This window comes from Pithys albifrons, chromosome 2, assembly GCF_047495875.1.
Source record: "Pithys albifrons albifrons isolate INPA30051 chromosome 2, PitAlb_v1, whole genome shotgun sequence".
Classification (NCBI taxonomy): domain Eukaryota; kingdom Metazoa; phylum Chordata; class Aves; order Passeriformes; family Thamnophilidae; genus Pithys; species Pithys albifrons.
Window position 1 is genome coordinate 58884456 of NC_092459.1, and position 26254 is coordinate 58910709.

At 40.9% G+C, this 26254-nt stretch overlaps 1 protein-coding gene across 4 annotated transcripts in view; it reads left to right on the plus strand.

The window, feature by feature from the left end:
* ARFGEF3 (ARFGEF family member 3) overlaps positions 1-24976 on the plus strand; it is a 93743-nt gene extending 68767 nt beyond the window's left edge. For all 4 annotated transcript variants that reach the window (XM_071549164.1, XM_071549167.1, XM_071549165.1 and 1 more), the window contains 11 exons: positions 5259-5381; positions 7220-7323; positions 8809-8953; positions 9804-9932; positions 10481-10657; positions 11206-11320; positions 12088-12190; positions 12808-12939; positions 14991-15121; positions 18153-19383; positions 20129-24976. In XM_071549164.1, the coding sequence (XP_071405265.1) occupies positions 5259-5381; positions 7220-7323; positions 8809-8953; positions 9804-9932; positions 10481-10657; positions 11206-11320; positions 12088-12190; positions 12808-12939; positions 14991-15121; positions 18153-19383; positions 20129-20320 (2582 nt within the window). In that variant the 3' untranslated portion in view covers positions 20321-24976. The remainder of the gene's footprint in view (positions 1-5258; positions 5382-7219; positions 7324-8808; positions 8954-9803; positions 9933-10480; positions 10658-11205; positions 11321-12087; positions 12191-12807; positions 12940-14990; positions 15122-18152; positions 19384-20128) is intronic.
* Positions 24977-26254: the final 1278 nt, after the last annotated feature.

The following is a 26254-nucleotide window of genomic DNA, read 5'->3' on the forward strand; positions in this document are numbered from 1 at the left end:
TCTCCCCGGCTGCAGTGTAGAGCACATTCTTCACATCCTGTCCTGTCCTGACTGGCCCAAGGGCTACTGCATGGGTAATCTCCTGTTTAATCTGCTCAAAGGCTTGTTGTTGTTCAGGGCCCCACTGGAAATCATTTTTCTTCCGTGTCACAAGGTAGAGAGGGCTTACAATCTGACTGTACTCTGGGATATGCATCCTCCAAAAGCCCACGGCACCTAGGAAAGCCTGAGTTTCCTTCTTGCTGGTCAGTGGGGACATAGCTGCTATTTTGTTGATCACCTCTGTTGGAATCTGACGACGCCCGTCTTGCCACTTCACTCCTAGGAACTGAATTTCCTGAGCAGGTCCCTTGACCTTACTTTGTTTAATGGCAAAGCCAGCTCTTAGGAGAATCTGGATTATCTTCTTTCCTTTCTCAAAAACCTCCCCTGCTGTGTTCCCCCACACAATGATGTCATCGATGTACTGTAGATGTTCTGGAGCCTCACCCTTTTCCAATGCAGTCTGGATCAGTCCATGGCAAATGGTGGGACTGTGTTTCCACCCCTGGGGCAGTCGATTCCAGGTGTACTGCACCCCCTTCCAGGTGAAAGCGAACTGCGGCCTGCACTCTGCTGCCAACAGAATGGAGAAAAAGGCATTGGCAATGTCGATGGTGGCATACCACTTGGCTGCCTTGGACTCCAGCTCATACTGAAGCTCCAGCATGTCCGGCACAGCGGCACTCAGGGGGGGTGTGACCTCATTGAGACCACGGTAATCCACCGTCAGCCTCCACTCTCCACTGGACTTTCGTACTGGCCATATGGGGCTATTAAAGGGTGAGTGAGTCTTGCTGACCACCCCTTGGCTCTCCAGCTCACGAATCATCTTGTGTATGGGGGTCACAGAGTCTCGGTCAGTGCGGTATTGCCGACGGTGCACCGTGGCTGTGGCCAGCGGTACCAATTGTTCTTCAACTTTCAGCAGTCCCACAGCAGAAGGGTCCTCTGAGAGGCCAGGCAAGGTGCTCAGCTGTCTGATTTCCTCTGTCTCCACAGCAGCTATGCCAAAGGCCCAACACAGTCCCTTTGGGTCTTTGAAATATCCATTCCTCAGGTAGTCTATGCCAAGGATACATGGGGCTTCTGGACCAGTCACAATGGGGTGTCTATGCCATTCCTTCCCAGTCAAGCTGACTTCAGCTTCCAGTACAGTCAGCTGTTGGGATCCCCCTGTCACCCCAGAAATAGAGATGGATTCTGCCCCGACGTATCCTGATGGCATTGTGCGCCAGTGTCCACTAAAGCTTTGTATTTCTGTGGGTCTGATGAGCCAGGCCACCGAATCCACACAGTCCAATAAACCCGATTGTCCCTCTCCTCTACCTGACTAGAGGCAGGGCCCCCCTAGTTCTGGTCATGGTATTCACTGCGCTCTCCCTGTGAATATGACCAGGAGGTTCCTTCAAGAGGATCGGGCATAACATCATCATTCCTATACTGTCTGGAGCCTTGCCCACGAGAGACCGGAGCAGCCTTCAACCTTGAAGAATTCCCTGTGTTAGTTGTGCCTCTTTGCAATTCACGTACCCGAGCTGCTAAGGAAGAGGTGGGTTTCCCATCCCACTTCCTCATATCTTCTCCATGCTCATGGAGGTAAAACCACAGATTGCCGCGTGGAGTGTACCCTTTCTCCTTAGCTGGAAGACGCCTGCTTCTGATGGCAGAGACTCTCGTTTGTTCTGGAGAGATATGGAAGAGTCCTTCCTTAATCTTCTCTTCCAGTTCAGCCAGTTTTGTTTCCACAGCCGAGACGTGGGCTCATAATGGAGCAGTGACAGTGTCTTCATAAATCCTGAGTTTGCTGACCAGTGCACCCACCTTGTCTTCTCCCTCTCTCCACTGCAATGTTGCAAGGTAGCGAGAATACATTTCTGGCCCAAGTCGTGCAAATTTTAACCACATCTGGGATGTGCACTGGACACCATCTGGACTTTTAGGGAATCTCTCATCCTCTGAAAAGATGATCTCCAGTACGGCTAATTCCCTTAAGCACCGGATACCTTGTTCCATCGTGTTCCACTGTCCTTGCTGTACGTGGAGGTCCTCCTTACAAAGATATCTCTCCCTCACGCTTTACAACAGTCGCCGCCAGAGGCTGAGAGTTTCCTGTCTCTTTCCAATGCCCTGATCAATGACAACATCTCGAGAAAGGGATCCCAGCTGCCTCGCCTCACTCCCATCTAGAATTGTATCATTGGCTGCAGCATCCCAGATTCGAAGTAGCCAGGTCAAGATGGACTCATTTGCCTGTCGTGTGAACTCTCTCCGGAGCTCACGCAGCTCTCCCAGGGATAGGGACTGGGTGATTATTTCTGGCTCCATTTCTTCTGCTTGAGATGAAGGTCCTGACTCTTCCTCATCATGCGCTATACGAACTGATTTGGTCTTTGATTTTCTTTTCTGGACAGGGGCAACTGCTATCGGTTTCTGTTGTCCTTCTGGCTCCTCCATGGTTTGTGTGGACATGGTGCTGGTTGATTTGTTTCCCTTTCTCTCTGGCTCAGCTGTGGTTTGTGTGGGCATGGTGCTGGTTGATGTGTCTCTTCTCTCTGACTCGGCCATGGTTTGGGTGGACATGGTGCTGGTTGATGTATCTCTCTTCCTCTCTGGCTCAGTCATGGTCTGGGTGGACATGCTGCTGGTTGATGTATCTCTCTTCCTCTCTGACTCAGCCGTGTTTTGGGTGGACATGGTGCCTGTGGATTTGCTCCTTTTCTCCTCCTCCTGATGATGCTGTACCACACCAAGCAGTGTGCGGTAGGCAGTGGCCAGGGCCCAGCAGGTTGCTGTGAGCTGCACCTCTCTGGGACTACCAGAGCATCTTCCTTTCACATAGCTTAGCATTTTGGCAGGGTCCTGCAGTTGTTCTGGGGTGAATTTCCAGATCATTTGGGGAGAGAAGGTCTCCAAATACTGGCCCATATCTTCCCACTTCCCGTGCCACTCAACATCATCTGCTCCCAGGGCAGGCCTCCAGCAAGTCTCCTTAGAAAGCCCAGTTCTGACCCTAAACATGGTGTATACAGTACAGAGGAAACAAAGCAACACTAACAGCACTAACAGTAGGATTATGCTGTCCCTAACATCAAAAGGAAGCTCAATTTTTTCAATGATTGTTGTAGCAGAGGTGAAAAGGTGGAAGTAACCATCTCCGCCTGTTTTCCCCGCAGTCTGGGTGCTATTTTTAATGAGACCCCAGAGGTAACAACCCAAACCAGGACAGGCAGACCAGACTGAATATACATTCACAATGAAATTCATTGCTTCTGATGTTATGACAACATAAACATAGTATATTAATAAAGCAATTTTGATCCTTCTCCCTGGTATTAAAGAGAGCATCAAAATAGGCACATGGTTCCCCATGTGTCGAAATATGAACAGGCCCAGATACACCATCCACATGAATACATCAAGCAGAATGGTAGTCAGGGAGTTTCTGTATCCAAATACACAAAATGAAATTGTAATTCTGACTTCTCTCTCGTGGCCCCACGTTGGGCGCCAAAAGATGTGCTGGTTTAAAGGTGAACCAGCAGGGGAAATGAACTCACCACGAGAGAGATTATAAGTCAGACCTAAAATTTAATAATAATATTACAATAACAACACTGACACACAAGGTAGATTGCTTTCAACTCACAAAACCCCAGCAGTATAACCCAGTGTCCTGGGGCACAAACCCAAGGGGGTTTGTTTGCCCTTGTGCTGAGACCCCTGTGGTTCCCCCAAGTCCAGAGCAAAAGGAAAAGAAAAACCTGTTGGTGCAGGCGAGGGCTGTGGTCTGGGCGAGAGCAGTGATCTCCTCCTGTCAAGGTCCTGCTGCTGCTCTGGATCCGACGAGAGGTTCCTGAGGTCTTCTTACCCACCCCTTATGTACCCTCAGGGAGCACTCAGTCCCTCCCCCTGGGCGGGGACTCACACAATGGGTGATTAACTCTGGGAGCCAGGGGGTGTTGAGCTGTTGATGGCCCATTAGCAGCTCCGCCCCCTCAGGCTGGGTGTGAAGTGATAATGGCTCCCTGGGCAGCTGCTGCTAATGGCCCATTGTCCTTGGGGAATGAATAGAGGGGGTAGAATACACAGCTTTGATCACCCCCACACAGGGTTAGCTGGTCCCTCCTGCTGAACTAGGACACATATGTACTTTAGATTCCCTGGGGGACACAGGAACCAACTCAGTAACTCAATACATTTAAATCCCCTAACTGAACAGTGGCATTGCAATACTCAAGTGTCTGACTTATTAGTTGGGGTGGGAGGGAAAACAGGTATTGTTCTGACTTTTCATCCTCTAGATTCTGACAGGTAAGTAGAATGAGAAAGAAATGCTTCAAACCTACTTGAATAATTTGGAGCAAGACTGTAGTGCAGACATACTGAGCTTGGCTGAGCGCTTGTCACTGTCTGCTAGAGAAAGGAAAGCAGACTGTATAAAACCAGCATGTATCATGTGGACTGTCTTCCTTATTGTGTGAAACCCAGTGCTCTTATACATCAGGGTAATTTAGTGTGATAATCTGGGCAAGTGCTTGTCCAGACACTTATAGTCACAAGGTTTCAGATTGCTAGTGGTATTGCAGACCGACCACATTTGACATAAGATGACGCATCCTTCTGAGATGTTTGCTTGTATGGAAACAGGATAATATGGGGAAAATAACTTCATTCTGTTCTTTTGCCCCATTAGAAGGTATTTTAAATGTTACAAGTCACGTGTAAGGGAAGTGTTTTTTCTCCTAAATTTTGTTTTGGAATCTGCTCTGATTGATGGCTGAAGGCAGGTGTACACAGCATTTGAAGACTGATGATCTTCTTAGGAAAAGCAAGGCTATTTGGTTACTGTATAGTCTGAATAGTTTTCTATGTGATTGATGTCACCTTGGCAGTTATCAAAAACTAAACCATAAATTAAACAGAAACCTCTACCAAACAGAAGTATTTGCTACTGACCTGAGCTCAAGCTCAAGGCTGCTCTTACCATTTGGACAGGCACAAGCTGTAATAGATTAGGCAAAGGAGGGAGTTTGTATCACTTCCTATGAAAGCTACACAAGTTGCCTCAGGTGCAAGAGAAAGTTTTACTTTTAGGATCATTTCTGTCTCTGCCCAGAAAAGAAAAGATTCTACGGATTCAGTTAAATCGTTAAAAAACATTGGAAAATTATTTTTATATGGAGTGGGGAAGAGTTCTCATCTTGTTATTTCCACAGGAAAACGCCAGGCTCCAGTGTTTGATGTCTTTGAAGCATTTCTAAACACAGACAGCATCCAGGTCTTTGCCAATGCTGCCACCAGTTATATTATGTGCCTTATGAAGTTTGTCAAAGGACTGGGTAAATATTTTCTTTTCCTATTAAGTCATGATATGTCAACTTGATCCTGTAGAAGAGGATAATTGAGTTATGTAATACTTCTATAGTAGGAAGGAGAGAGGCAATGAAGAAGTTGAGTGTCAAGTGCTTTAAAAAAATCAAGGGAAGGGATTAGCTGAGAAACATTTTTAGTACTCTTAGTACTTCAAGTTTTTATAGCAACAAAGATGAATCTCACTATTAAGTATCTGCTTCATCTGATCTTAGTTTGCAGAAGGACTTGCATACATTTATTTTAATAATAAAAAACCCAAACAAACCCAAACCCTTCAAAATTGCAGAAATGGCCTTGCATTGTGCAGAGACCCTATGGATTGACTGCAACAGAACAGGGTATGTTTTACATTCAGAGTTCAAAGGCAGATGTCTCCTTTCTACCCTTGCGCACCTCAGCAGCAGTAGTTTGGCATATACCCTGCTGAATGAAAGCCTGCCAAACTTTCTGGAAGATCACTGGTACTAACACCATCTGTCCCTTTGATTAGTGCTTGTGTTACATTACTGAGGGTGTCAAGGTGAACCTGCAGAGTAATTGTGGTGTTTCACCAAAATTCAGAACAAAGGCTGAGTTGTTCTGCCCCCATACTTGCCTTGAATTGACACTTTTCATTGAACTGTGACTATGATGGGGGATTTTGGTTATGTAAATTACAGAATTTCTAATTAGTGGTAAAATGGGACTTTTGGATTCTGTATGTATATTTATTCACAGAGGTTTCCATGTCTGACTAACTCCCTTTGATATAAATGAACCAACTAACTGCAACAGATCTAGTCTTTAATGTTGATTTTGTCTTACTACACTATTTCACCAGCCATTTCAATGGGGGCAGAATTCAGCTTGTGATGATGGACTGCAGTTGCAGTTATTACTATAAAAGAGAAATAAACTTGCATGTCTGATACGAATGAAGGGAACTCATGTTTCTTCTGGAGAGTTCAGAAGCTTATCTTATGGTTCTTTAGGTTTCTTAGTTCCATGAGATAATTTTGACCCCTTTGTGATCACATGTCAAAAAGCAAGATTTTTTTTCTATTAATGGTAGTAGGAGTATTGGGATACTTCAGCAAATATAATACCATACTATGTGCATTATAGTATAAATCTAAAGGATTCAAACTTCACTGGCTGACTTGGCTGATCTCCATAGTAGACAAAACTTCAAAATACATTGTGGAAGGAATAGTTAAAGCCACAGAAAAAGCAAATAAAAATAGTGAAAGGAGAATAAGGAGTCACTACAGCATGAGGATATATATCATACAGTGGAAACCGTGAGGCTTAACACCTGAATTAGACAGCAGATGGAAATATAGTAGCAAAAAGTATAAAATGGTGTATTTAAGCTGTAAATAAACTATAAGGAAGAACTTGTGGTATAAGAATTTTCCAGGCCACTGGAGTACAAATGAATAGAAAAAAATAGTATAGTAATTGAACAAAGAAAATGAATAGAATATGAGCAAGTTAATGCTACACCCATGGAAGAAAGTGGAGTCAATATGGTAGATAATATAAAGTATGATTATTAGAACTCACAAAGTCTTTACTAAAGAGTTATTAAATAGGCATATGTTTATTGAAGCATTTATTCATACAGAAGTTTGTGTACAAGCTATGACCAATACTACTGTATTCCTCGTGTGGAGGTCACGTTGTTGTCATGTAAGAAGAAAAGCAAAGCACGTTTTCTAAATTCTGTTCAGCTATTAGGGCATAACTGAATAAAAGAGGAAAACAAATGCTATGTTTGTTTCCATTCTTCTGTCATTTGCAATGCTGTCTTTCCTGTCCCCAGGGGAAGTAGATTGTAAGGAGATGGGTGACTGTGTGTCAGGATCAGGATCTGCATCTACAGACTTGTGCCTTCCTGCACTTGATTACCTCAGGAGATGTTCTCAGGTATGGTGAACAATCTTGTACAGGCACTAACCCGTCCTAGGAGACAGTTTTAATCTGCAGGCTTTACATCAGTCATGAGATAATTTGCATGAACCAGAGTCTGCGGGTGCCCCTGATGGCAATAACCTGCACTGCCAAATGGGACAGTGGCTATATCTGAGGGAATATCATATTTGTCAGCTAGTTAGCAGTAGGAAAACTGATGAGATAAAAGCGCTCACACCCAAGGATCACGTGGAAAAATGTGAATGATCAAAACATAGTAGTAATATATTGACAGCTAAATTAGTTCTTATTTAAATAGTAACTGCAAACAGCGTTGGGAATGAAAGACAAAACACCCCAAAACTAACCAAAAAGCCCTCCAAAACCAAACCAAACCTCACAATAACTTGAGAAATCTCAGATTTTAGGAGCAACAGATTACACCCTCTGAAACACAGAAGCAGCTTATCTGTACTGTGAAAGCATACCTGAAGCTCAGGGCAAATTTCTGACAATTAGAATGCTGTAATCTCCTTGCACACAGCACATTTTATTATCCAGGGTTATCTGGACAATTTTTGTCTGATTTTATAATGTTGAGTGTATTTCTATAGTATCTGCAGGTCTTTTTGTTGGACCCTAGCCATGTTTTTTCTGGGTACAGGACAAATGCACAACAATGGATATTACCATTGCTGAAAGGACTTAATATCTAAATTCAGAGATCATGGGTGGATTCAGTACATAGACTGAGAGGAGAAGGGAAGAATAAGGCAGCTTAGAATAATAAAAAGCAGACTTATCAAACTCTATTTGCTTTCTTGTTCACCTTAAAAAAAATAGTGTATATCCAGTGTAAGTTCTGTCTACACAGTATTTGTACCATATCACTATTCCTCATCCTTTCAAACCTCAGTAAGGATTAAAAGAAGCAGTCCTTATTAAAAGAAGCAGTCATTTATATCTTGTTATACCTTTTAACTTACTAGCAGAAGAAGAACAGGAATGCCTGAAAAAATAAATACTGTTTATATATTGCAAATACATTGTTTACTTTAGAAAGACCTGATAAAATGCTGGTAGAGTCCCAGCTATAGCACAGTTCTACTGTTTGTATTTGTTGTGTAATGGACAGCCCAGGCAATTAAGCTCTGTAGTAAACCTGTACAGGTTATCAGCGTTTACTTAGTCCTTCAGAGCTTCAATGTATTTTGTTTGCAACTAATGGAGTTTCATAAGTCATAATTCAATCAGTGAGTTGCAACATTTGCCCTTCATGAGCAAGGAGAGAGCACACTCCTTTCTCAGAAATGTGTTACTTAAATTACTGCTCCCCCTCTCTTTCAGCTGCAACCCTTTACTTGTCAATGAACTTCTGGCCTCTAATTGTGTTTTCATAGCTTCTATTTTATTTTACATACCTGTCTTGTATGTGATAGCTTTTACGAACTTTCAAGTATATCTTTATCTTCTCTTTTTCTCTCCACCACCCTCCCCAAGTTGTTAGCCAAAATCTATAAAATGCCCTTGAAACCCATCTTTCTCAGTGGCCGGCTGGTTAACTTGCCCCGAAGAGCACAAGAACAGTCAGCCAGCAGTGAGGATGGTATTGAGTGCATCCTTTCTGACTTCGATGATGACACTGGTAAGTGCATTGAAAACAGTAAATGCAGAATTAATCAATTGCTTCTTCCACATGTTGCTGTAAATTTTGCCAACTGCTGAAAGCAAAATGGAGGAAAAACTTCACAGTTTGTCTCCCTGTTGTCCGCACACGCACACAAGCGTGTGCACACAGAACTTGGGAAGTTCAGATCATGTCACCTTCTTTATGTAAAGATACATACATGAGAAAAATGCAACCCTTCTGTTAGTACAAGGCAGCAGTATTTTAAGGAACAATTATTTTCATTATCCTGATACTCATGATACAACTAGTGTGTGTTTCTGAGCCTTAACACAAAAATACTTTCTTGACAACAGCTGAAGTAAAGGAGTGAAAACCTTTTAAGGTTGTTATTGACAGGCCTGCCTTAACAGAAAAAAACCCATAAGTATTTAGTTACAGTCTAGAAAGATAAAGAATAATTGTTTAAACATTTCCAAACTTATGTCCTGTGATGTGTTGAAATAAATAGTGAATTTCTGAAGTCCATATAAAGCTCTATGACCTCCAGAAAAAAACAAGCAGCATTTGTCTCTTGATTATTTGTGTGGGTTTATATAGGTTGTGGATTAATCAGGTGTTTGATGAACTAGATCTATGTGGAGCCAAGTGATAGAAGAATGCAGCCTTATGCCTTCTGAACTCAGGTAACCTTCACAGCACTACTGCCATTACACAGCAACAGTGAACATGCAAGAAAGTGAACATGCAAGAACCCCTGATCTTTAAGTTAATTAATTTATTATCTTCTATCACTTTCTGAGGGCAAGTCTCACCTATGGTCAATGCAGTATCTCACTTGTGATTTTTAATATTTCTTTACTTGTAGGCCTTATCAATGTCTGGATTATTCTGCTGGAAGAATTAACAACTGCCATATCCAACTGTCCCCGTCAGCACCAGCCTCCCACTTTGGATCTGCTCTTTGAACTGCTGAGGGACGTTGCCAAGATACCTGGTAATAAAAGAGTTTCATAAAATGTGAGCTAGTGGAGTCCTGACCCAAACTTTTTAGAATCCTAAACCTCTTCTGTAAAGTGTGTTACTTATGCCAACCAAAACTGCACAGAGACATTCTCTAGTAGTAAGGGATTTTCTTAGAGTTGATTTGGTGTTCCAGTTAGTACATTGTTCTGTTGACAAAAGGCATCTTGTAAGAATATATTGAGCGTATTCTTAAATTTATTGCACAAATAGAGAGGTGTGGTACACTTTATCAGTGTCCTAGCTACAGAAAATGTTTGCTTGGTGTCTAGGAAATGGAAAGAGAAAATTACATAATCCTGCAGACTTGCTGGGAGAGATTGCAAGTAAACAGTTGGTTAAATGTTCATATAGTACCTCACAACTAGATCCAAAGTACTTACCATTCTCATCCCACAAAAAAAGTTTCAGAACCTCCTTTCTTTAGCATTACCCCATTTAGCTTGGAATAATTTACCAAATTTACTGAGCATGTAGGCTTTGTAAGCAAAAATATACAACAATCATTGTGTTTATTTTAAGGACCAGGATTTGGCATTTATGCAGTTGTACATCTTCTTCTTCCCACGATGTCTCTTTGGCTCCATCGCAGCCATGGTGACCATTCTTACTGGGATGTAGCATCTGCTAATTTCAAGCATGCCATTGGCCTTTCCTGTGAACTTGTAGTGGAGCATATTCAAAATTTCATACACTCAGGTATGTATGTCATTATGCTGTCGCATCTACTGTCATTGGTGACAAGTTACTGACAGCTACTTGTGGAGATGGTTTGGCTGCTTTTTTGGTTGTGCAAGCATAAAACAAGTAGGAGGGTTAAAGATTTCTGTTCAGGATTTTTTTTGTCATTCTTTATAGGGTTTAGAATTATGGGAAAAGAAATTGTAAGGGACTTATGAAAGTTTAGTCCAGCCTCCTGCTTGGAGCGGGGCTATCTTTGAAATTAAATCACCATAGTCTTTAGCATAGTTTCCAAAAGAAGATACAAAGACTTTGATCTTAAAGAACGAGAACAACGGAAACAAGATTTAAGAGAATTTCTCCTATACCACTTAAGTCCAGCTATTTTATATTGTTAATATCAAAAGAAATGTTCTTATTTCAGCTTGATGCAATGCATGTTTCAATAGCTGCATTAAAAGAACTTGGGTTTGCATATTCTCTGAATAGCAGTAAGTGTAGCAAGACTGTTTAATTATAATAAAAAGGCAACTATGTTAAGACGAGTCTCTGTCTGTTCCTTATAGATATTGGTTATGAAAATATGATCAATACTATGCTGAAAGATCTTTTCAAGTTGCTGGTAGCCTGTGTAGCAGAACCAACAGAAATTATTTCCAGAGTTGGCTGCTCTTGTATCAGGTAACCCACTCTGTTCACTCTTACCATATTCAAAAAAAGATATCTATGTCTTTGAAGAACTTGTGGACTGATTAAGTTGGTCAACATCTCAAAAGATGTCCACAGTATATCTTACCTCTTGTTATTTGAATAATGAATTTTAGACTAGCCTTTTCCTGCTTTTTTCAGTGTGCTTCAGAACCTGTGATTTTATACATTACTATATGTATGATTTGTATAAAAAGCACTTGTATATTACTTATATATAGTTAGTCAATCATTGATCCTTGACAAAAACAATCAAGGAATTTTCCATTGGAATTCACAGATCTTTAGAGGTAATAAATATCTTTCACAATCTTCAGGTTATTACAGTCATAATCAAAATAAGCACTGAATTTATATAGTTAGACAATGTGTGGTTCTTGTGGCAAGATGACTACTTAAAAAGGAGAAGCAAAGGAGAATAAAGGTAAAAACTGCAGTGTAATTACAAAAATAGGTCAGGATAACAACTGAGAAGACTGGGTAACATTGACTAGCTACTAAATAAGCCTTTTGTTCTATTTTCATAGAATGGTTTGGGTTGGACGGGACCTTAAAGATCCCCTAGTTTCAACTCCCCTGCCAGGGGCAGGGACACCTTCCATGAGACTATGTTGCTCAAAGCCCCATCCAGCCTGGCCTTGAACTCTTCCAGAGATGGGGATTTTCAGCCTTCTCCTTTTACAAGTAAGAATTGTCTAGTTCCTTCTTGAACATGGTAACATTTTCCTGTGTCCTTACAGGTATGTGTTAGTGACAGCAGGGCCTGTTTTTACCGAAGAGATGTGGAGGCTTGCATGTTGTGCCTTGCAGGATGCGTTCTCTGCCACTCTGGAGCCAGTAAAGGTAAAACTGTCTTTTCGCTGACAGTCAAAATGTAAACACACTATAGACTCACTAATTTTTGACAGGCGTTTTCTTCTTCAGGCAAGTTTTCATGTATAGAGTCAGGAAAAAAGCATAAGGATTATGTGATAGCTTTTGTTAATTTGTCAATTCACAATGAAGCATAGATTAACAATGGAGATTGAAACCAGTTTTTCCAATCATACAGACAACACTAGTAGTTAACTTATTTTAAATTGCCTTGCCAGTATGAAATTAGAAGAGTTCAGTAGGTGAAAACGTCCCTTTCGATCAATTTCTTCCTCTGTATTGACTAAAACTAGACAGAAGACAATGTTGCTTACTTAATCCTGCAGCTGTATGCTCCATATAGATTAGTTTTCAACTCATTGGCTGTTCTGTAAACAAAAAGTCCTGTTAGGTCCTGACAGGCCAGAGTACATAAGAAGCTGTAGTGCCTTTATGTCAGATATAAATTGCTAAATGGCAGGTGACCAACTGATGGTAATGGAACAGGTCACTCTGAATCTTGTTTTTCACACAAACAGGCTGGACATCACTACAGTCACTGACTTGTTTAACGCACAGTGAAAGTCTCATGTTGTGTCTCTCTATAGAACCTGTTGGGCTATTTCCACAGTGGTTCTGAAAGCTTTAGCGGAGATGCATGTGAAGTGAAGGTGGCAGCCCCCTCCCTCTCGCCAAGTGCTGAAGCAGAGTACTGGAGAATCAGAGCCATGGCACAACAGGTACTGATGGATGTTTCAGGGGTAGCAAGAGAACCTTTTAAACTTGGAGCTTTTCTTTATGAAAGTAAATTTTCACCCCCACCTTCCTCACAAACCCTACAGGCAAAGAATTCCTCATCACCAGACTAACATTTATTTGTCTAACAGCAGTATTCAAAAAAAAACCCCAGAAGAATGAAACCTAAAAACTGTTCCTCTGTAGGAGGGATTAGGAATGCCTAGGGTGGGGAAAGATACATGGATACCTGAGGAGGACTGATGATGAACCTATTGTGTAATGTAGTTTTTAAAATGACAATATTAGCATACATCAGTGGAAACGTTACTGATAGAGAAACATGTCACCATGAATCCTCACCTAGAATGTCTTATACATTTCTGATTACTCTGTTAAAGACTGACAAATTCAAAGGACAAAAAATGCACTAGAACAGAGATGGGTATATGAAACTAGGAAAACAAGATTTGTTTAACCCATCAAACCAGTGTTTATAGAGAAATGCAGATTTTTTTTCTCTATAAATACCTAGGTATATGTTGTAGAGAAGAAAAAGAGTTGCTGCAAACTAGAGGATAATGCTGACATTTAACAAATGATTTAAAATTCGCCACTAACTTCTAATCAGCAAAGCAAATTTGAAGACAACATTCTTAGGGTCCTTTTGGCTACAATGGAAGTTATTCATTTTATGAAAGTATTTATATGGAACAAGTTCTTTGAAATACAGAAGACTGAACTTAATGACCTGCAAGGAACCGTAAAACTGTAAATACCATATGACAGTTTCAGCATCAGAAAGCAACCAGATTAAAACCAACAGATGTTTTATATCAATTTCTGACTTGATAAATCATACCCTGATGCTGTGTGAAAATCTGGAACAAACAGACCAGGACTGGTGATCACAGATAATGTGGCAGTGGCAGACAGTGTTTTAAATTAAGTTTTAAAGATGCAGAAATCAAGAAAGCAGAGAATGTGGCATTTATATTTTTCTTGTAGATTCTATCAGTGGCACTCCCTGAGTCCTTTTCAGTGGTCATTTGCCATAACTATGAAGCTACAAAACAAAGCTACAACAACTGAGAGTTGTTTCCCCATTTTCCACTGTCCTGGTTTTAGCTGGCAAGGAGTTAATTTTCTCCCTAGTAGGTGGTACAGTGCTGTGGTTTGAATTTAGTATGAGAATAATGTTGATAACACATGGATGTTTTAGTTGTTGTTGCACAGTGCTTACTGTAAGTCAAGGACTCTTCAGTTTTCCATGCTTTGCCAGTGAGGAGGTACACAAGGAGGCTGGGGGGACATTGATGGACACTAGCCTAAGGGATATTCCATACTATAGTGTGTTCTGCATAGCATGTAAATGGGGGGCAGTTGGCTAGACGGGGCTAATCACTGCTCAGGAACAGGCTGGGCATCCTTCAGTGAGCCACTGTACTGTGCAAGTTAATTTCCCTCTTTCTTTGTTTCCTCCATTTTTGTGGTGGTTGTTGTTATTATTGTTTTATTTAAATTGTTAAACCATTCCTGTTTCAACCCATGGATTATACTTTTTCTTTTCCCTGATTCTCCTCCCCACCCTTGAGGGGGATGGGCTGTGGGGTGTGGTGAGGGGCTGTGAGGTTCTTAGTTGCTGGCTGTGGTTAAACCGTGACACACACACACAAAGAATTACATACATTACCTTTCTAGGTGCAATAGAGGTCTTGTCTCTACTGTAATTGGTATTTTTTCATAGTAGTGTACAGACAGCAGAAACCTTGTTTTAGCTTTTGGTACTATGCCTTATACAAGTTCAAAGCAAAATATGTCTGTCCTTTGCCCTGCACTGTGCTGGATGTCTGGAGGTACCTCAGTGCTCTGAGGCTGTTTTACCAAGCCAGCATGCTCCAGGGAAGGTCTGCATGGGGGGATACCTTGCATTCTCTCTCTTACTGTAAAATTGAGTATGACAGATCTTTCACAATGCAGGGAATCCTACTCTCAGGCACCCCCAAGGACCCAGTGCAAGTGCTAAACTGATTCTTCTATGTAACTTGTTTTCTAGGTCTTCATGCTGGAGACTCAATGCTCCCCAAAGACTCCTAGCAACAAGGAAGGGTTTGAACATGCCCAGTCATGTGTGCTCATCATTGACCTGCCACCAGATAAGAAACCAAATGGGCATAGCCAGAGAAGGTAAAGTATCTTCTCAGGAAAATACTGTGTCATTAAAAGCAAGATCAAAATGTTTCCAGACATACAGGGATGTGAACTGAGCCTGGCAAACCAACCTCTCCCTAGAGCTCATTAAAAAAAAATTAATACACTGATCAAATTAGGTTTTGTGACACTGTCATGTTTGTAATGATACCTAGAAAATGCAGTATCTGCTTCACTAATGGTCTTTTAAATTCAGTATTTCTCAATAAAGGTAGAAAAAGTTCATGGATAAGCTGGAACAGTGTACTTTGAAGAGACCACATCCAAAGCTGCGAAAAACTGTCAACATACTGAGCTAGGGAACATTGTTTTTGCTTGGCATTTTATTTTTGTGGAAGCCCTTCTATTACGTTACCACCTCAGAAATTCATGCATTTACATGACAATCTGATCCTGTCAAAGAATATTTCTTTTTGCTTGCACTTGGTTGTTTAAACAATTGCTGTAATATCAGTAGGGCCAAGAATCAGAATTTTGCATTCAGGGTTTGTGTTTGTATTGCAAAGTATGAAATACATGGCATGAAATTGTCTTTTACAAGATACCAAACCTACTTCTGTACCACTTCAGGAAGTCTCATTCAAATCCAAACTATTGCTTGCAACAAGGAGCCAGAATGTGATGGTCCTTCTTTGGCTGAACAGGAAGAAAGACCATACAAGGTGTCTCTATTCTTACATTGCTGTACAGATGTTTCCCCCAGCAGCAGATGCTCTTGTTGCCTCATGCAGAGATGAAGAAAGCTTGAGATCACAGTCTAAACCCTTCCTTTGTAGTGGGAAAGTATCTTCTTTATTCAAAGGTTAGCAGATCATTCTGCTTGTTATAATGAATGCAAAGCAAAAGGCTGGAATACTCACTTCTCACAGCACATAAGGTCATGCACTCTAACAGGCTCTGTTCATAAAGGTAGTGTGGGTCTTGCTTGTCTTTAGACAAATAAATAAATGAAAGCTTGCAATTAATACAAACTCTGAATGCTATAACAATGCACTTTGTCTAGAACAACTGCAAAAAGCATATGTGCTGATAGGCAAGTGTTACCACAGCAATGCTCATTTTTTCACCAAAACACAGCTTAAAAGTTGAATGTGCCACTGTTTTCATATTATGTGCTACAGCAGTGCAGTAATGTGCCAGTCATGCATGCCAGTAACTGTGGCCTTTCAAAAGTTTTACTTTAACCTTAGCAGGGTTTCTCTTCTCCCTTTTGCTTTTGTTTCCTTAATGCTGCATCGTTTCACAGGAAGCTGGGGTAAGGGAGCTTTTCTTCTTCCTAAAAAATAATCATATATTTCAGTTTGAAACTTTGGGCAGAATAAGAAAATACTATCCTTAACCAGCTTTGGCATTGTGTTTTTGCCTATATTGCTGTACTAGTTTCTTTTGGGATTGAGCAGTACTTTGCACTGTCCTTGTAAATTGCTTTTTTGGCTATTACAAGGAAAGCAGATCTCCTTCATTCTTGACCCTGCTTTTGAAACAGGATTAGTTGCTTGAAATCACTGCAAGCTCTCATTTAACTTTATACATGCTTGAAAGAGCTTTTCTGAGTCAAAGTCTCTAATGATTTTTATAGCAGAAAACTACTTCCCCAGGAAGAGCTCATCAAGATTTTAGCACTGTCAGATAAATTTTGCTGATGTATCAGCACTGATAGGTGTGTTATGGTAAGCAAACTGACATGAGTAACTTAATCCAAGAAGAAGAGTCTAAACTTTTTTTTTTCCAATGATTCATTCTCAAAAATGAGTTTTGATATGATTTCTCAAAAAAAACCCACATTAAAATTAGACTCTTTTTTTGGTATTCCCAACCAGTTTTGGAAGTTTTTTAATGGAAGTGGAATAATTTTTGCAACAAAAAATTAAAGGTCTACAAATGAACTTCTCATGTTACCTGAAGATTTACTTTGACTTAGACCAAAAACTTAAGTATTGCAAGCAAACTGAAAAATCTCTTCCTTGCTTGACAGCCATGCAAATTAAAACACAACCCATCATAGTTCCCTGCATCAAAACAAGTATTGCTATGTCCATCAGCTCTCTTTATAACATTGCTGCTTTTTTTTAAAGGCCTTAAGATAGGTTTCACACTGTATAATTTTAAATCCGTGAGATACCAAACAACAACAGTGTCCAACCTTTCTTCCAAGCCTTACTTGCCTGTAAAGTGTCCGAGTGTTACTTGGTGGTGAATGATCTGAAAATTTTGATTGGAGGAATTTGCCTGTGCAAATCAAAAATTAATGAGGGCTGGAACAACTCCCAGCATCTCTCTAACAGGAGCACAGCTAAGAATACCCAGTATTATATGTGAGAAACAGGGTTAGGAATAGGTATTTCCATGCCAGCCTCGTTGGTCTTAAGAGCAAGAAGTGAAATGTGCCTTCAGCCAGATACCATCTTCTTTGCATGCTGCATTGCACCACTTCTGTTTCTGTACTAGTTTGTTTATTGGCTGGTTGGCTCTTTGTTGTCTATTTTTAAGAAATATTCTTGGCATTAGTGGAAATGGAAACCAAGTAGTAAACTAGTTTTGGCCTCAGTTTGTCATTGCCAAGTTAAGGTTGTCTGACATGCCAGTGGAGAAATAACTTGTTTTAACAAATTCCTCAGTTATAGCAGACTGAAATATTATGCATACTTGCAGGTGCTAAAAAATTAAACCCCAGAACATTTAATCTCTTGGTGTCAGACACTGGAGAAAAGGACAAAAATCTAATAGAGCTTTGTTTTAATACCACCTCTACACAAGTGCCTTTAGTGTGTTTGCTGTGAACAGTTACTTTTGCTTAACCAGTCTAGGAGAGTATTTGAAGGAGTAGCTGAAAGACTATTTTAAACAGCTTTATCTTTCTCCACTTTTTTTTTTTAACAAGGCTGTGAAAATTTGGCCTTTCATTTGTACTTCCAGAATATAAAGTAGTCCTGTAGTCCCAGTAAAAGCGCAATGCAGCATATTAATATTCTGTGATTTTTTTCCTTCCCATGCTTGGTTTACCAAGTATTCCTTTCAGGACAATAGTGGTGAGCTTGCTGTCCCACCAAGTACTGCTCCAGAATTTATATGACATCTTATTGGAAGAATTTGTGAAAGGCCCTTCGAACTTGGAGGACAAAATGACAATACAAATACCAGAAAACAAGATGGCTGGTTTTCTCAGGTACATCTCCATGCAAAATCTGGCTGTCATCTTTGACTTACTGCTGGACTCCTACAGAACAGCAAGAGAGTTTGACACCAGACCTGGGTTGAAGTGTTTGCTGAAAAAAGTGTCTGGCATTAGTGGAGCTGCCAATTTGTATCGTCAGTCAGCAATGAGCTTCAACATCTACTTCCATGCCTTGGTTTGTGCAATCCTTACAAACCAGGAGAACATCACTGCAGAGCAAGTGAAAAAGATCCTCTTTGAAGATGATGAGAGAAGCACAGACTCATCACAGCAGTGTTCTTCAGAAGATGAAGACATTTTTGAAGAAACTGCCCAAGTCAGTCCCCCACGAGGGAAGGAGAAGAGGCAGTGGAGGGCTCGAATACCATCTCTGAGTGTACAGCCTGTCAGCAATGCAGACTGGGGGTGGCTAATCAAGAGGCTTCATAAGCTCTGCATGGAACTGTGCAACAACTATATCCAGATGCATCTGGACCTGGAGAACAATGTAGAGGAGCCTCCAGTGTTCAAAGGTGACTCTTTCTTCATTTTACCATCTTTTTACTCAGAAACCTCCACCCCATCAACTGGAGGTCTATCTGGAAAGGACACACCATCGGAGGATGACCGGAGTCAAATCAGGGACCAACTGGGAGACAGCCTGACACCTCGAGGAGGGAGTGGAGAAATTTTGCTGCTCCCCCCACCCTTAAGTCCTAAACCAGAGAAAAAAGAGCAAACCAAGAAAAAAGAGTGGTGGGAGAGTGCTGGCAACAAGATCTACACCATAGCCACTGACAAAACCATCTCCAAGCTCATGACAGAATACAAGAAGAGAAAGCAGCAACAGGCCATGACATCCTTCACCAAAGAGGTCAAAGTGGAAAAGAAAGGGGAGCTTCTGGGTTCAAGAGGGCCAGACTCACCCATACTGCAGCGGCCACAACATCTTATAGATCAAGGTCAAATGAGGCATTCATTCAGTGCTGGTCCAGAGATCTTGAGACAAGAGAAGAGACCACGCTCAGGATCCACAGTCAGCTCCCTGAATATATCTGTTAGGGATGCTGAAGCCCAGATACAGGTAAGACATTCTTGTAGAATGCTAATAATAATAGCAATAAATTAAAAAATACCTATATGTATTTTTAATTGATTTTATTGTAATCTTTTAATTAAATGCCTTTTTATATAAGGAAGTCCTCATGGTGAGCACTGGATCTTGCAGCAGCTGGTACTGATAAAAACATGATTCTGTCCTATTAGAAGAAAGTCAGTCTTCAGGGAAGTGTTATCAGTATATACTAGTTCAACTTTCAAGAGTGTTTCTATGACTTGGGTTAAAGCTGCATTTAATCCTAAGAACTAATAACCTACAGCAAACTCACTGCTTACTGCTGAGGCCTCTAGCTCACTTAAGGCTGTTGAAAACGCCATGCTCCTTGTCAAAATGCTTTTGTACTTAAGGGTTTTTTTGTTAATTCTAGAGCAAAAATAATGGGCTCTGTTCCTAAACAGAAACTTGTTGCTTGCATGTCTAAGTGAACAAATCAGTGAAAGCATCAAAATTGACAGGCTTTGTTCACTGTGGGATAAAAAAAGGTGATGAAGTGTGAGCATGATACTTGAAATACAAAGTCAAACAATAACTTAGAGTATTGAATGCAAATTAGGAAAACCCAGTAAACATTAAATTAATATGCTGGTATTACTCAGTCCTCTTCATGAGGCTGTAGCCACCAAATATCTGATTTTCGGCCTCAACCAATGGCCTCATCTGTTTAGAAAGGTCTTCTAAAGAGTCTTTTTTATGTTCAATTTGTTTATAGGCATGGACCAACATGGTGCTGACAGTTCTCAACCAGATTCAGGCCCTGCCAGACCAAACTTTCACAGCCCTGCAGCCAGCAGTGTTCCCCTGTATCAGCCAGCTGACTTGCCATGTGACAGATATCCGTGTCCGACAGGCAGTACGGGAATGGCTGGGAAGAGTGGGTCGAGTTTACGATATCATCATTTAAAACAAGCTGTGCTCTGTTGCAAAGGACAAAAGGCATTCAAGGTATACAGCAAAGAAGTATTTGGAGTTCGTTAATTGCCTATTTGTTGGTCATAAATTGAGAAACAATGAGCTTGTTGATTTATATCATTCATTTGAGATTGTGTGTTCCTCACTCACACTTGCAAAGAAAGCAAAACATGAGTCTGTTCAAGTGTCTGGCATGGGGCCCCAGAACCCAGAAACTGCCACTAAATCAGGCCAGTACCTGAAGGGGTGATACATTCCAGTAGCTTTCATTTTCATTGAAATTTGCAACAGTGGGAGCCACAAGAAACTTCCACACTTGGAATTAGCTGTGAGTGCAACTGTGATGTGGATGTCAAACCAGGTCAGTAAGCCTATGTAATTTAAATGAATAAGTAAATAAATGCAAACTGGGGAAAAGATAGGGCTGTACAAGTAAGAAGGTGACACTTTTTAAGGTAACATTTCCCCTTCAAAAACTAGCACAAGAGAGGGTAGCCAACTGAAGGCTAGTGCAGTACCATATGCATCACTCACTAGAGAAAATGGAAATTTATTTTGCTCCAAGAAGAGCCTTTGAAGTCTGATCGCATTTGGTGTAGATAAAGTATCCCAGGTCTAAAATTGGTGAACCAAGCACAGACTATTCATCCTTTCATTGCTCTTGTGGAGTATTGCTTGAAGAGAAAGGCAGTGTCAAGCTACCCTCTCTGTAGTGGCTGCCTCTTCAGCTATGCCTACAGCTGAGCATCTTTTCACATGTCTAATTCCCCCTAAGGGCAAAAGGGAAATTTGTTTTGCTGTTTCCTGGGAAGCTGTGGGGAAGACACACCACAGAGCAAATACCAGCATGTGCCAGTATCCAGCATTCAACTGAGCAGAGTAGGGGCAAAGTATTCCAGTTTAAGCCACACTTTGGCTGTGATTCCACTGGAAATTTATGTTTGCTTATATAGAGCTGCTGTAGCCAGGAACACCCTTATTACTGTTGTTAAATGTAGTCTATCACTTCACATTGAGCTGAAGACAGATAGAAAATAGTCTGAAAGGGAGATATCTTTCCTGTTTCTCTCCCATTTCTTGTCTGCTCCTGTAAATAGAAAGGGACAGATGCTCATGGAGGTACATTCACATATGTGCAGCACTCCTATAGGGACTACTGCAATTTGCTGTTATTAGTAAGAGGGAGGAGAAGGGGAAGGATTGACTGTTGTGTTGTGAAATGCATATGTGATGCTCTTCACACTAGATACAGCAAAGGGTTACCTCACTGCACAAGTTATGTCACAGCCCCGGGACATTCCATCTCAAACTCCCATGCCACCTAATTTGTTGATTAGAATTGAAATAATGTGTTGAAAATAAGTTGATTTTAATCTTGGGTGACACCTTAATGCTGTTCTGCCAAGATCTTTAAAATGTGCATACCAACTAAATATACAGCTTCAGTCCATGCTCCAAAGCATTCTAAAAATGTCATCTCTTTGTATCTGGCCCAGATTTTGCACAAATAACTGCTTTTATCATTGTAAACCTAGAAAAACAGAGGGAGCCAAGAGGCTCCACTCAAGAGCCATCACCCAAGCTGCTGTGTTTACAAAGAGTCTGCCACTATCCTCCTGCCTTTTCTCTCCATTGTCTACTTCGCATTTGTCATCTGCTAGACTTGTGCAGGGAATATTTGTCCCATAAGTTTCTGCAGCATCAGTTGCTCTTTCCCTTTCTTTTAAAACTTCCCTTTGCTAAATTGGTTAAAGGCCATAAAAATTCCATAAAAACAACTCTTTCCTACAACCTAAACTGACTTTATAAATTGACTAATTTAACAATTTTTTCAATTGTCAATTTTCTCCCAATAGTTCTAATGCTTCTTGGGAACAGGTTAGATTAGCCTTTGGAGAGTAGTAACACAGTTTGATTTCTGTTGCCGTGCCTTTCTTATACATCTTTAGGTAGAGTACAAGAGTGGTTATATTATTTGTGATAGTTTTTATTGGGCATCTATCAAGGACTGTTTTTAAAGCAGTACATTAGTTAGGCAACAAAAGAAATCAGAATAATAAACCATGTGCAAAACAGCCAGCTCCGCTGGTTTTCATTATAAATGCCTTGAATGGATGCAGAGCCTTATGGCAGTGATCTAAAACTAAAGCAAATCCCTAAATTACACTGAAGAACTAAAGTTAATAGCAGTACCAGTGAAATCACCTGAAACCACAGAGGAGGCTCTACTATCTAGGAAACACTATGATTGTGTGTTCTGGTTGGAATACAAAAATCCTTCTGTAAATAAGAAAAGGAGCTCTAAGAGTGATATACCACTGCCACATGTCAGAGTTCAGCACAGGACCAGCATGAAACCAAGTGGCAAACAAGATAGCAAGTAGAGAGGTCCAGCTCCATGTGCTGCCTGCACTTTGTACCTTTCTTTACAGCTTAGGCCCACATTTAAAGTGCCAAAGTTTTTGAAATCAATGTAGTTAAGTACCTGGATATTTTTAATACTAAGGACTCTGTCCTTGAATCCTTAAATCCCTACATACGGGTTCACAAGTTCTCAGGAAGGGGGAAGTCCTGTACAGTTTCTCATATCACCTTTTCTGCAGCTGTCCTCTATCCAGCTCCTGCTTGAAAAATCCACAAAAACCAGCACATAATCCCATCATACCAGTGCTGCAAAAGTAGAGCCTTCACTTTTGCACAGATCCAGTATTAGCATGTAGGAGGCTGACCCAAGTAAGCCACAGTGATTTATTTTTTACCTTGCTCCTCATCTGTGTAGAAGCCAATTGAGAAATTGGGCATGTGGTTTGGCCATTGTCACCTTTAGCAATCCATTCTAGAAATGCCATTTCTCATTGCTAAATTGTTTTCATTCACAAAAAAAGTGAAGTGCTTTCTAGTTTGTTTTTTTTTTTTGCTTTTGTACTAAGATCATGTTTAAGCATTACTCCAGTTATAGTAATTTATGGAAAGACTTGTGTACAGGGCTAATCATGGCATATGACAGGAAATACAGTTAGGGGTTTTTTTATAGTGTAAAGGACCAAGTTACCACAGCACAGAAGCACAAATGTTGGATTTTATGCAATGTAGAAAACAGCATCTGGCAGCTAGTGATCCCTCTTCACTGAGCCTCCCTATTTCGAGTGGGATCTCTTAGTGGCCCTCACCAGCAACACGCCTGGGACTCCAGGAAGTTGTGCAGCTGCAAGGAAGAAGTCATATATCCTTTTTCTGATGTTTCCACTAATTCCCCTCAGAACATATACTTTGTATGTGACACTAACTAATATCATATTAAACAATTAGCTTTGGCCAAACATGCAGTGCTGGCTGTTTAAAAAGAAAAACTAAAACCACACACAACCTAAGTATGCATTAGTCTTTTCACTTAGTGCTCAGAGGTCTGAAAACTAAAAGCAGAGGGAAGAAGAAATGCCCTAATTCTGTGGTTATTAGTGGAGCTGCACTGTATGATCCTGGATTATTGCAATAATGATCTTGCCTGTGGAATCAGATCCCTCAAATTCCAACTTTTGGCAAAATCACAAGTTGAGGTTTGCATAGTCTCCACTGCCACACTGAAACAGGGTTTATGGAAAGCATTTTTGGTTAAGAAACATGGCAACAGGATCTATTTCAATCCTTTCACTGCAGCATCCCATTTTCCAGAAAGTCATTTATGTACTTCCATAAATTTCATCTAAATACCATGGAGCACCAGGGCCCTGTTTCCTACCCATGCATTTGGTTCCTCTGGGCTGTGTTGGAGTGGCATGCTGAAGCAAGAGAACTGAGCTAGCAGAGAGGCACAGGTACACAGGTTAAAGCAAGGGACAAATATCACCTCCACAAGCAGGATGTGGCTCCTGAGCCCCCCACTCTGCAGATACCAAAGGGAGAATAGTCAGGAAGGGCAGAGCATGGTGGTGACAGAGCGCAGTACTGCCCACTGTTTGCTGGTGCAGATGGCAGCAAGAGATGAAAAGTATGCAATGACAGCAGCAAGCACCTTCTTTCAGTTCCCTCCACTTTGTGTTCTCTGCCCCTTCCCCTCCCTACTTTTTGCCTTTATTTGTGAGACTGCAAACATACTTCTGCGGACCCTTCAACTAGAACTGAAAGCAAGCCAAAGGGAGTGGACACTCCATTGTGCCAAAGATCTACGCTTTTTCTGTTTGAAAATTAAATAAAATTTTATTTCCATGATGATGGCTGCCATAGAAAGCATTTTACCACAAAACATGATTCCCAGGACTTAATCTCTCTAGCTGTATATTCAGGAGGAGCCAATACTTTTTATGAGAGACTATAAATTGCCTTGTCAAGCAAATGCTTACTTGGGGTACCTTCTGCTGATTTCATACCTAGCTGCAATTCCTTGTTCTCATCCATGTTTCCTCCTTCTACCTTTCTGCTCTTCTTTAGAAAAACACCTCCCTGTGTCTGCTGCGTCCTGTTGTGCCGCTAGCTTTGTATGGTCCTTGGGTGTCCAGTGGTCAGGCAGTCACTGTCAGCTGGCTTGCAAATTGTATTTTGTGTATATTTTATTCTGATTGAATTCTGAAATGGAAATATTTTAAAACAAAAGGTATAAACTATTTATGTTGCTTGTGTTGTAGAATAAAGATGCAAATGCAAAATAAATGATGCCTTGGTTTTGTCTAAAGTTATTTCACAGTTCCTGATGAAGCAAAGAAACAGAACTAAGAAAGGGCCTTGAAAGGTGTGGTATGTACCAGCAGAGACTGCAGTTTTCAGGGAAGACCTGGGGAATTTATTCACTCTGAACTGCTGGGGTCTTTTGTGGGAGCTGAGATCTAAACACTGTAACAAATGGGTGCTACAAGCACTCCCAGCCAAGTCTGGGCTTGCAGGGGTGGAAAAGGATGAAACTACTGAGACAGCTAAAGTTGCAAGTAGATACCGAGCAGAATTTTGAAGCATCTAAACAGGTGAAGTATTTCTCCCTCCATTAAAATGAGGAAAATGCTTTAATACTTTTGCCTTTGATTTCATTAGTGATGGGTTCCTCAGAGCTCTCATGCACACCCAACCTTTTGTTGTATTTTTAAGCTAGGCATTCTATGACCACAGTCAGTTTAGCTAGCACTCAACATATGTTCCCAATCTACAAGTGCATGCAAACAGCATAGATGCTGCAATGTTTCATCCAGCTGAAAAGTTCAGCAAGGGCTCTCCCTGTTACCTGAATCCCTCTTTTGATTAAAGTTGAATCAGTGATTGCTCCTGCTGAAGAAAAACCTTTAGTTTACTGTTTTCATTAAATATTTTCATTAAACACCTTCATAGTGATCACACATGCTTTCGTATGCAACAAAAATTGAAGGACTGACAGAGAATGGGTTGGTCAGTACCCCTGTCAGGAGAATTGCCATAGGGCTTCCTGTGGGCAGGAGTGTTTCAGTGACAATACATGGCATTATACAATAACCTTCAGAGTACTTATCTATGTGCTCAGGGATGCTAACCACAGCCCAAAGGCAAGCTTTCCACATAATCTCAAGAATGAAAATGCAGCCAGTATTCTCACCTGGCTTCACTGGGTTCTCTGGGCATGGTCCCCCATACCCTGAAACAACACCAGGTCTGGCCTTCAGCGTCTGTTATGTAACAGCCTCATCAGCATGAAGGTTAAGAGCAGATTACAAAGCAACTAAATGAGGCTGCAATGCTTTAATAATCTTACAAACTTCTGACAAAGCAGAGTGTGTTAAATCCCAACCATCAGATCTGATTTCATTCCAGGAAAGTACCTCCTGCTGCTCCACACATCTCATTTAGATCACATTTAGAAAGATTTTCATTTCTTCCTAAACACCACTCAGTAACATGACACAGCAATGGGATAAATGTAGAAAGTACTCCTCCACTATTCCGCTCACTCCTTATAAGTATGAATTTC